The 12339-nt window shown below is 37.2% G+C and overlaps 1 protein-coding gene across 1 annotated transcript in view; it reads left to right on the top strand.

Moving 5' to 3' along the window:
- Positions 1-12339, top strand: part of LOC105542973 (puromycin-sensitive aminopeptidase) — a 122511-nt gene that overhangs the window by 72427 nt on the left and 37745 nt on the right. Inside the window, exons 5-9 of the mRNA XM_011984696.1 lie at positions 4857-4964; positions 7632-7832; positions 8275-8371; positions 8484-8517; positions 9129-9243. Of these exons, the coding sequence (XP_011840086.1) occupies positions 4857-4964; positions 7632-7832; positions 8275-8371; positions 8484-8517; positions 9129-9243 (555 nt within the window). The remainder of the gene's footprint in view (positions 1-4856; positions 4965-7631; positions 7833-8274; positions 8372-8483; positions 8518-9128; positions 9244-12339) is intronic.

Raw genomic sequence — 12339 nt, 5'->3', positions numbered from 1 at the left:
TGTCAGAGGGGCCGGGCACAGTGGCTCATTCCTGTAATCCCACACTTCGGGAGGCCGAGGTGGGCGGATCACTTGAGGCCAGGAGTTTGAGACCAGCTGGCCAATATGGTGAACCCCTGTTTCTACTAAAAATACAAAAATTAGCCAGGCATGGTGGTACCCGCCTGTAGTCCTAGTTACTCAGGAGGCTGAGGCACAACAATTGCTTGAACCCAGGAGGCGGAGGCTGCAGTGAGCCGAGATTGCATCACTGTACTCTAGCCTGGGCAACAGAGTGAGCCTCTGTCTTAAAAAAAAAAAAAAGAGAAAGTCATAACATTTTGAACAATGTCAAATGTTATTGCTCTTCAGCATTCCAAAATGACAATTTGAAACATTAGGATATAAAAGTTTGGTATGATTGGTTAATTACTTTATAGTCATGCCCTATCTTTGATTTGTTAGACTTCTCATGCTTTAAGTCTTGATATAAGTAGGGCCTTTAAAAGGATCAACTAAAAAGTCAACATTCCTCTACTTTTTTTGTGACTTGATTTGTAAAACACAGAATGGGATTACTGTTTTGCCATGCATCTGTATTTAGCAGATGATTACTAGATAATAATTACAATTTTTTATGTTGTAAAAAGAAACTAATAAACTCAAAAAAGCTCACATTTTTTGTCTAAATTATTTTTGCTCTTATACAACAATAGAATACATATTTAAGTTGTATTTTTATTTGCATTTAATAATTTATTAATTAAATGTATTTCTTTGTCAGATTTCAAATGATTGAGGTGACTTGTAAGAATTTGTTTTATGCCCTGTTGCTCATCAGATCATTAGTCTTCCCTATAGCTCCTTACAAAATTATGGAATCAGTGTTCCATTTGGAGTAAACATTTAGTGTCTTATCTTGATGATAGAGTAATTGGCTACATTTCTCTTTCTATGCATGAAGTTGTGTAAAAGGACCAATTCACATGTATAATTGGCAGACAGCATGAATTCTGGACTTAAACATTTTATCCCATTCTCATTACTTACTAATTGTATGACATTTGGGCAAGTTATTTAGCTTCTCAGCCTCAGTTTCCTCATCTGAAAAAATGGGGACAATATCTACTTCCAGGTTTATAAGTAATTATATATATTTTAAAAGCACTATGCACAATAGCACATGTCAGGCATTTAAAAATAAATGTTTGCTTCCTTTTTTGTTCTTATTTTCACATATTGGTAGTTTCAGGCTAAGTTAATAACTTTCTAGGCAGTAACCCTAAACATGACTTTCAAGAGTTATTTTAGGATTAGTCTGCCTTTTACTTTAGTAAGTACTGTATTCTCTCCATTGCCAGGAGGAATATTTGAAAAAGAAGGAATGATTTGAACATTGTAAATAGCTAACTGAATATAGTGTCTTGAGGATATATTTTTGATAACTGTGTTTAACATCTCCATAAAAGTGTGTTTTATTTATCTTCAATCACAGGTACAGGAACCTTAAAGATAGATTTTGTTGGAGAGCTGAATGACAAAATGAAAGGTTTCTATAGAAGTAAATATACTACCCCTTCTGGAGAGGTGCGCTATGCTGCTGTAACACAGTTTGAGGTATGGGTTTTTCTTCTCTAAAATAGTATTATTCTTAAATTAGGCATTCTGACAAAGCTGTGTTTTATTATGTGGGGTGATTATTTGAGGCTAGGTGCCCTTGGCCATGATTGTATTCACAACTAATAAATAATAATTCACAATCTAATAAAAATAGAATTTTTATTTTATATTTAGCCTACAGAAAGGAGGGAATTAAGGGTACGGAGTGGGGAGTGATTATATACAGTTATACACACACACACACTGAAACACACGACACATTTTGATACCTGAATTGCCTGTAAACTGTGTACCTTTCTTAAAATTGTCCTCTTAGTGTTTGATATCTATGGCTTTTCCTACAGCATTATTAGCTGTTTTCTAGCATTGCTTTCCTTCTTTGACATCTTTTATCTTACTGTAGTATCTGTGCTGTCTTTGATTTTTTTTTTCTTTTTTCTCTGTGTGTGTGTGTGTGTGTGTGTGTGTGTGTATATATATATATTTACTGTCCTACATAGGCCAGGGTGATTTTTATTTATCAAGTATTTGCAAATTATATAAATTGTTTTGAATCTGCTAGTCGTACTTTTAAGTGTTAAATCTAATTAAATTTATTTCTATAAATTTCAATATGGATAAAGAAATAATTCATGATATCCATTCTTATGTTTCTGCCCATATCCCTATATTGTTTGCTTGTTTGGGATAACCTGAACTTTTTTATCCAGTTTACTCCTAATTTGTTTTACCTGATGTATCTTCTCTTTCAATAATTTTATGTTACCTTCTGTTTAGAATAATATTTGCCACAGATATTTAGGTTTAATTCTATGTTTGAATGATTCCAATGCCTGTCTCTACCTGCTTTGAACACTTCATCCTGGAATGGTTGGCTGATGTATGTCTCTAAACAATTTTTTTTAGGAGAAGGTATGTGGGTAATGTAATTCCTGAGCCTTTGCATATCTGAAAAATTTTTCATTTGCCTTTATACATGACCAGATTTAGTGGGTATATAGATTTGTTGATGGAAAAAAAGTAAAAAGAGCGACTTTTGACATCCAGAAGTTGTCTGGCACTCACAGCTAGCCCATGTTATTCTCCCTATTAGACATAATATTACAGAATACCAACTTTAGACAAGGCTACTTGAGACCATAATAAAGTGAGACAAGGGCATCCATAATTTTGCCTAGGCACAGTGCATACAAGATCACTATGCTACCTGCAAAATAACAAACATCTCCATCTCTCAGTTAAAATGAGTGACTACTGCTTCTTTACCAATTACAGTTTTAGATTTGCTCTAGTCTGGCCTCTGTATAGTTAAGATTTATTGAGATACCTACCCATCGAATTGCCTCATAGGACTTCTTGCAGCACTCAGTCTAGAGTGAATCCCTGCTTACTTAGACCCTCTTCCAAATCATGTAAACCAAATCCCAAATCGTGTGATGGGTTCTTTCTTACATTCTTACGGAGACACCAGTGGTTTCCTATGGTGTGAGTTATCTCTTGCCATGAGTAATAGGCCCAACTCGTTCAATTGTAAGAGTAGTACAATCGGCTTACAATTTTTCACTTTCAAAAGTCTGTGAATATTGTTCCAAAGTCTTTTACATCTCACTTTTTCAAGAGGAGGGGTCACAGACTAAAATGTTACTCCTTCCTTTGTAGGTAAGATGTTGTTTCATTTTGCTTTATTTTCTTCCTGCTTGCTTGTTAAATTATATCTTGACTTTGAAAATTAAACTGTTTTTTAAACCAGGTGTTCACTTTTCATTGATTTTTGCATAGTACTTGGTGAACCCTATTGATTTTTAGATTCAGATATTTTTTCAGCGTGAGTTTTTCTGTTATATCTTCACTGTGATATCCGTTCCATTACCTTCTCAGTTAATACTGTTTAGCTCTAGGATCTGTCTCTCAAATGTAGGTTTAATTGCTTTTATCACTTTGTCCTTTAGATATTTTCAAACTTAAATCTTGTTATCTATGTCATTAGTTTAATTTCCTCTAGTATAAATTCATTTCTCTACTGCTGCTACTTCTAATTTAAATGCTTCTGTGCTGCCATTTCTTTCCATATACTCTCCCTTCTTTTCAGATGTCTTATTTATTCATTGATAGAATTCATTATTTAATGTTTTTGAGAATGTAGTCAGCCATCTAAAATTTTTTCCTTGGAGAAACCCTTTTCTATAAGCTTTTTCTACCTCTTCGTTTTTCTTTCTTTCTTTCTTTCTTTTTTTTTTGAATCGGAGTCTTGCTCTGTCACCCAGGCTGGATCTTGGCTCACTGCAACCTCCGCCTCCCAGGTTCGAGCCATTCTCCTGCCTCAGCCTCCTGAGTAGCTGAGATTACGGGCATGTGTCACTACGCCTGGCATATTTTTGTATTTTTAGTAGAGATGGGAGTTTCACCATGTTGACCAGGCTGGTCTCGAACTCCTGACCTCAGGTGATCCACCCACCTTGGCTCCCAAAGTGCTGGGATTACAAGCGTGAGCCATCACACCTGGCCTGTTGTTTCTTTTCATGATACAGAATCTTGTCATTGGTTCCATTTTATTTACTAAATAAATGGAACATTCTGTTTACTAAAGTTTCCTTCTTTTATAACTGATACCCTGCAGAACCACTAAGTTTTATTTTGCTTTCATAAGTTTGCTCTTCTTAAAATTTTTAATGAAAGAATAAGGACTCAAGTAGGTCAAGTGGCGACAGTTTTATGTGTAGCACATGGAAGTGCCATTAAATGAATGACCTGTTTTGAATTGATAGAGTATCTGTCTTTATTCCTATTGCTGCCATTCCAGATAAAGAACAAAGCACATCAAAGATTAAGAATATTTTTATTTTTAATTAAAAAATAAAAACCAGAGAGACAACTTACCATGTTTTCCCAACGTTGAATTCTTATAGCATACTCTTTACTGTTCTGTGCTCTGTTATGTTAACATTATTGATTTGAAGGCATTTGCATTAAATTTGAAATGTTAAAATGTAAACAAAAATTTAATTGTAAATAATTATAATATATTGTTAAAATCCATAGCAGACATAGTTCCTGGATAATTTTTATGCTGGAATGGCAGTGGTAGCAAGTGTTGTCTTTTCTTTCTAGTTAATGCCTAGCTTGTTGCCTGGCACTGAAGAGAAAGTAAATATTTGAACAAGGGAATGAATGAATGACAGAGGGAAATGGCGACTGCTTTATGAAATAACTTGTTAGGTTAATTCTAAGGTATTTATATTTCATATTCCTTTCTTAAGGCTACTGATGCCCGGAGGGCTTTTCCTTGCTGGGATGAGCCTGCTATCAAAGCAACTTTTGATATCTCATTGGTTGTTCCTAAAGACAGAGTAGCTTTATCAAACATGGTATGTATGTGTTTATAAGTTTATCTAAAATTTTAATAGGCTTTACCAGATTTAGTTTGCTGATTAGATGGGATAATATGAAACCACCTACCACAGTCCTGGTATATTATAGGAACATAAATAATAGTTTTCTTTATTTTCAACAAGCCTCTTTTTCTTTCTTTCTTTCTTTTTTTTTTTTTCCTGTAGAGTTGGGGGTCTCACTATGTTGTCCAGGCTGGTCTCAAACTCCTGGGCTCAATCTGTCTTCCTGCCTCAGCCTCCCAAAGTGCTGGGATTACAGGCATGAGCCACCATGCCCAGCCAAGACCTCTTTTTCTTGATAGCCTTATTTTTGGAGGATTTTCCTCCTTGTCAAATTCCTTGTTAAATACATTTATAAGATTATCTACTTCTTTTAATTTAGAGAGGTAAATTAAGTGACAAGTTTAATAGATTCATAATAACTAAAAGCAAAAGGTCTTGGGCTGGATGTGGTGGCTCACACCTGTCATCCAAGCACTTTGGGAAGTCAAGGTAGGCAGATCGTTTGAGGTCAGGAGTTGAAGACCAGCCTGGCCAACAGGGCGAAATCCCGTTTTTACTAAAAATACAAAAATTATCTGGGTGTGGTTGCGCATACCTGTGGTCCCAGCTAGTTGGGAGGCTGAGGTGGGAGGATCACTTGAACCCAGGAAGTGGAGGTTGTAGTGAGCTGAGATCACGCTATTGCACTCCAGCCTGGGTGACAGAGCCAGACCCTATCTTAAAAAAAAAAAAAAAGAAAGAAAAAAAGGTCTTGACTTATTAAATGTCAAAAGAAACCCAGGTACAGTGACTCTTGCTTGTAATCTCAGTGCTTTGGGAGGCCAAGGCAGGAGGATTGCTTGAGGCCAGGAGTTTGACACCAGCCTGGGCAACATAGTGAGACTTCATTTCTACAAAAAATTTAAAACTTAAAAATTAGCCAGGTACGGTGACACATGCCTGTAATCCTAACTATTTGGGAGGCTAACGTGGGAGGATCTCTCGAACTTAGGAGTTTGAGGCTACCGTGAACCATGATTGCGCCACTGTATTCCAGCCTGGGTGACAGAACAAGACCCCATCTCTTTAAAAAAATATAGAGACATGGTGACTCATGCCTGTAATCCCAGCACTTCAGGAGGCTGAGGCAGGCGGATCATTTGAGACCAGGAGTTCAAGACCAGCCTAGCCAACATGGTGAAATCCCATCTCTACTAAAAATACAAAAATTAGCCAGATATGGTGACAGGTGCCTGTAATCCCAGCTACTTGGGAGGCTGAGGCAGGAGAATTGCTTGAGCTTGGGAGGCGGAGGCTGCAGTGAGCTGAGATCATGCCACTCCACTCCAGCCTGAGTGACAGAGTAAGACTTTGTCTCAAAAAAAAAAAAAAAAAAAAAAGTTGCAACAGAGCAAGACCCTGTCTCTATTTTTTTAAAAAGTTAAAACAATTCAAAAGATACAGCTGCATAATGAAGTATATTTAGGTTTCTGGCTGTTTGTATTCTTGGAATATATTCTCTTCACCAGTGTTATTGATCTCATTCATAAACAGGGTAAGCATTCGCCACCTGAAGTGTATTGTCTAGGACAGTCTTGTGTGGGGGACATGGAAAAACCTACTGCACCTGAAAATAACTGTCTTTTACGTATTTACTAGGGGAGAGGATCCCATAAATAGAATGTCATTCTCTTCTCACATATTCTTAGAAGAGGAGGCTAATATATTAAACGGAAATATTCATTCACACTTTAGTCTGAGTGAATTTATCAGTGTGTTCTTGAATAAGTCTTCCTTGGAAGGAAGAAGCTTGAGGAAACAGAGCCTGAATAGGAAAAAGAGGGAGAACACCAAAGGAAATTAGGGACTCCAAAGGTAAAGTTGAAATTTCTTCAAATAAGCTTAGAGCCAACTTTGGTAGAAAATGCCCTAGATCTAGAAGTTCGTATCCTTTGAAATGGGAGATTCTGCAATTATATTTTATTTTATTTACTTACTTATTTTTGAGAAGGAGTCTCATTCTGTCACCCAGGCTGGAGTGCAGTGGTGCGATCTCAGCTCACTGCAAGCTCCACCTCCCTGGTTCACACCATTCTCCTTCCTCAGCCTCTTAAGTAGCTGGGACTACAGGCGCACGCCACCACGCCCCGCTAATGTTCTGTATTTTTAGTAGAGATGGGGTTTCGCTGTGTTAGCCAGGATGGTCTCGATCTCCTAAACTCATGATTCGCCTGCCTTGGCCTCCCAAAGTGCTGGGATTACAGGCATGAGCCACTGTGCCTGGCCCCTGTTTTACTTTTATTAATAGTCATTTTCTCCTAAACATGTCAGTTGAAAAGTATGAAGCCCTTACTTAAATCATCCCAATGCCTGACTTATAATAAGTATTCAAGAAAAGTCCATTCCTCTTTTCTTTCACAGGTCCTTGGTAGTTTTAACACTTCAGCCTTCAGCTTTTTAGTATGAGTGTTTTATCAGACCGCTTTCCTTCTTAAAGACAGCATAAAAGCACTGGATGAATTGGGGTAGAGAAATAAGCCATGCTAGAATAGAAAGGGGGAAAGAGATGCAATAAAGCCTACTGTTTTGGGCTGGTATTTGCTCTACAGTATTAATGTAAACCTATTTAAATTTTTCTTTTTTTTTTTTAATTTCTTAAAGAATGTAATTGACCGGAAACCATACCCTGATGACGAAAATTTAGTGGAAGTGAAGTTTGCCCGCACACCTGTTATGTCTACATATCTGGTGGCATTTGTTGTGGGTGAATATGACTTTGTAGAAACAAGGTCAAAAGATGGTGTGTGTGTCCGTGTTTACACTCCTGTTGGCAAAGCAGAGCAAGGAAAATTTGCGTTAGAGGTAAATGTACTTGAAGAGGATTGTTCCAACAGTCCATAACTCCAGGTTGGGGAATTTACATTTCTGGTCAATTATTAGTACAGTTATTTATAATTTAATCTGAAAGTTGTGCTACTTGGTTTTTATTTTCAATAGAATTTTGGAAATGCCAACCTTGGTGTTTTGTTATTTTACAAAATAATAAGAGAATATAAGAGTGATTTCTCTAGGGAATGGGTGGGAAAATACGTAGTTACATTTTTCATATCAAGTTAAAAGTGGATTAAAGTTTGACCATTGTATTCAAAGTTTGGAGCTAAGGCAGTCTTCGGAGGTAGGGCTCCCCGGGATTCATTTCTAGTAATTTAAGATACATTGGCTTGCAACAGGATTCCTTTGTGGGTTTCAATATGAATTATAATAAAATATTTATTAGATGGTTATTTTGTTTATACTTTTATAGGTTGCTGCTAAAACCTTGCCTTTTTATAAGGACTACTTCAATGTTCCTTATCCTCTACCTAAAATTGATCTCATTGCTATTGCAGACTTTGCAGCTGGTAAAGTAAATTTCATTTTATTGCTGAATTGTAATAACTTTTTTAAATTGTGTGACTTTTGATGCAAGAGTATGTATATATATCAATAAATGTTTATATTTATTTTATGAAGGTGCCATGGAGAACTGGGGCCTTGTTACTTATAGGTATGTTAATGATGTATTACCCTGCCTTATCTTTTCAATCACTGATTTCAAAAGGGCTTCCCTCCTAATCACAGTTGAGTAGCTTCTGCTTTTTGATCTGGTATAAATTTTTCTACCTTCCCCCCGTCCATGCACATTTCAAGAATGCAGATGGAGACCCCTCCCTTTGGTGCTACTGTCTGAGGGTATAAGATTTTAAAGTGAGCATCTGGCATTAGTAGCATTTGTAGATATATTCTTGGCTAAGTTTCTCATTGCAGTGCCTTTCTTTCCTGCCAGTAGTTTCATAGCTATTTATCCAGCTTGGAGAACCTTCCCTAATTTCATATCTTCTAGCCAAATTTTTACATGTCTGTCACCACAACATAAACATGTGAGTTGAATAACTTTTAAAAGCAGAGTCTGTCTGTAAACAAGTTTTTGCTTTCTACTTTCAATTGCCTTCTTAGATGAGCTAAGTGTACAAACTGATAATTAAACTTGTGTCACATTAGGAAATATTTTCCTAATATCTCTAAAGCCTAACTTGTCCATCTCACTTACTGTCTGAATCTTCCCAACTTATGCATGCCCACTTTTATTGTTTAAATTTTCTTTTTTTTAAAACACAGGGAGACTGCATTGCTTATTGATCCAAAAAATTCCTGTTCTTCATCCCGCCAGTGGGTTGCTCTGGTTGTGGGACATGAACTCGCCCATCAATGGTTTGGAAATCTTGTTACTATGGTATTTAATATTTTTAAGTGCTCAAATATATTTATCTTCATCCTACTCCACAATATTTTGACTACATAGTATTTCAAGTTTGGCTGCAACACTGTGCCAAAAAATGATTGAGTGATAGAAAAGTATTATTTTAAAAGGTCCACTTTGAAAGGGCTTATCAGAATCTCTGCATTGAACAAGGACATATGGACAGTCTTTATTCAACAAACACTTCCTAAACTGTTCTACAATTTGTCTGCAAATGGGAAAAGTCAAAGTACTAATTTGGGTGAGAGAAAAATATTCCTCTTAGGTGTAGATGAATGAATCATGCAGTGAGATTCCAGACTAACTGTAGTTTCTTGAGTCTTACTTGTTAATCTGATTCACAGCTGAAAAGTAACCTGATGAATAACAAACTGAGATCTTTAATTAGAGAGAAATGTTTTTAAGAGTCAGTTTTTTCATTGCCTAAAATGTTAAGTTGAAATTTAATGAACTAAAAGTAAACAAACTGCAAAGTAACTGCAGAATAAAGCTGTATTACAATTCCAACTGTTCTTTTGAAATCCTTATAATGTTTACAGTAAATGATCTCTGTCCTTCAGTCCTGATTTTTCACTCTTACTCTAAATAAATACTACTTATGAATGCCAACTGTGTTACAGCTTGGGAACACAGGATTTAATAAGTGAACTAGATGTACCTCTGCAATTAAATAACTGGATATTCTGGAGCCAGCTAGATTCCCTGACAGCATTTTAGGCTGCCAAAGAGCAGAACCTGATTTGAATGTAGATTGAGTCTATATGTCATATAAATAAGAATGTAAAACATTTAGCAACTATTACATGTCTGAGAGTTTCTACAGAAAGTCAACCCTTGAAAATAAATCTTTTCCTTTTATTTTAGATGTTTAAAATTTCACAGGTGAAAACAATTCTTTGAAATATAATTTCAGGCTGGGCACGGTGGCTCACGCCAGTAATCCCAGCACTCTGGGAGGCCGAGGCGGGTGGATCACCTGAGGTCAGGAGTTTGAGACCAGCCTGACCAACATAGCGAAACCCCATCTCCACTTAAAAAAACCCCACAAAATTAGCCGGGTGTGGTGGTGTGGGCCTGTAATCCTAGCTACTCTGGAGGTTGAGGCAGAAGAATCGCTTGAATCTGAGAGACAGAGGTTGCAGTGAGCCAAGATCACGCCACTGCACTCCAGCCTGGGCAATAAGAGCGAAACTCCATCTCAAAAAAAAAAAAAGAAAAGAAATATAATTTCATGTGAAACTATGTGTTGGTTCCTGTCTTCAAATATGTGAAGAAATGGCCTTTTCTTCTAATGCAACAAGTTTGCTACTTTGTACCACATAATTTTTTTGCTTGGCTTTGAGAGAACTGTATTATTTTATTTTGAAACTGCAAGCAATAAATTTTAGTAGGGGAAATGTGTACATTCTTATTAAACAACTTTTTACTGGTTTTATATAACTATTCTAGGTATTAGAACTGAAATTCCAAGGACTGAGGGATAGCTTGGAAAATAAGTTTCATTTTATACCAGTTTATTTTAGGAAGCTACTAGGCAAATAGCCACTTATCACTTAATATCAAAATATATATATATTTTTAAGACAGTCTCACTCTGTCACTTAAGCTGGAGTGCAGTGGCATAATCATGGTTCATTACAGTCTTGACCTCTGGGCTCAAGCGATCCTCCTGGCTCTACCTCCTGAGTAGCTGGGATTACAGGTGTGTGGCACCATGTCCAGCTAATTTTTGCACTTTTTGTAGAGACAAGGTTTCACTATGTTGCCTTTTGTAGAGACAAGGTTGCCTAAACTGGTCTCAAACTCCTGGGCTCAAGCAATCCTCCCACCTCAGCCTCCCAAAGTGCTGGGATTACAGGCATCAGCTACCACACCTGGCCTTTTTTTGGGGGACTGGTTGGGGGTGAGGTGTAGGATCTCACTTTGTCACGTAAGCTGGAGTGCAGTGGCACAATCATGGGTCAGTGCAGCTTCATCTTCCTGGGCTTACTTAATCCTCTTACCTCAGCCTCCCAAGTAGCTGGGACCACAGGTGTGTGTCACCATGACCAGCTAATTTTTTTATTTACTTTTTAAACTGTTTTTAGAGACGGAGTCTCACTGTGTTGCCCAGGCTTGTCTCAAACTCCTGGGCTCAAGTGATCTTCCTGCCTTGACCTCCCAGAGTATTGGCATTACAGGAGCGAGCCATTATGCCTGGCCTGCTTTCTTTTACTAATAGGCTTAATCAACTTTAATAAAATTTAGATTAAGATCTTTAAAATTTTTTAAAATTGATTTTATCTGTCACTCGTATTCTTTGTCCATTCCATTTACTATACATTCTTATTTAACAGGTGATAATTTTATATTCCATAAGTGCCTAAACACCATTCATTACTGAACTACATTTCTGTTTAATTTCACATAATTTTTATATAAGCAGTACTCTTTTTTCAGTTTGAGTCATTAGTCAGAGGTTTTCCCCAGTCATTTCCACTTTTCTTTATTTGGCTCTGATAGTTTTCTGTTTTTGTTTTTCAGAGATAATCCTTTATACTAAATTCTACATGATTATATTTTCCACCTCCATTTGCCTATATTTATCTGCTGTCTTTTCCTTTTCCATGTATGGGCTTATTTTTTTTTCCCCCTCTTCTTCCTTTTCTACCTTTGGTATTTAAAAAGTTATTTAGGACTGAGTGCAGTGGCCCACGTGTGTAATCCCAGCACTTTGGCAGGCCGAGGCAGGAGGATCACTTTTGAGCCCAGAAGTTCAAGGAGTGCAGTGAGCTATAATGGTGCCACTGCCACTCCAACCTGGGCAACAGAATGAGACCCTGTCTGGGTTTGGGGGATAAGTTATTTAGAATGTTTTAAAAATATCCCAGCTGGGCGCGGTGGCTCACGCCTGTAATCCCAGCACTTTGGGAGGCCGAGACGGGTGGATCACAAGGTCAGGAGATCGAGACCATCCTGGTTAACTTGGTGAAACCCCGTCTCTACTAAAAAATACAAAAAACTAGCCGGGTGAGGTGGCAGGCGCCTGTAGTCCCAGCTACTTGGGAGGCTGAGGCAGGAGAATGGCGT

This window comes from Mandrillus leucophaeus, unplaced genomic scaffold, assembly GCF_000951045.1.
Source record: "Mandrillus leucophaeus isolate KB7577 unplaced genomic scaffold, Mleu.le_1.0 Scaffold272, whole genome shotgun sequence".
In the NCBI taxonomy this organism is placed as follows: domain Eukaryota; kingdom Metazoa; phylum Chordata; class Mammalia; order Primates; family Cercopithecidae; genus Mandrillus; species Mandrillus leucophaeus.
This window is presented reverse-complemented; position numbering and strand designations above follow the sequence as displayed.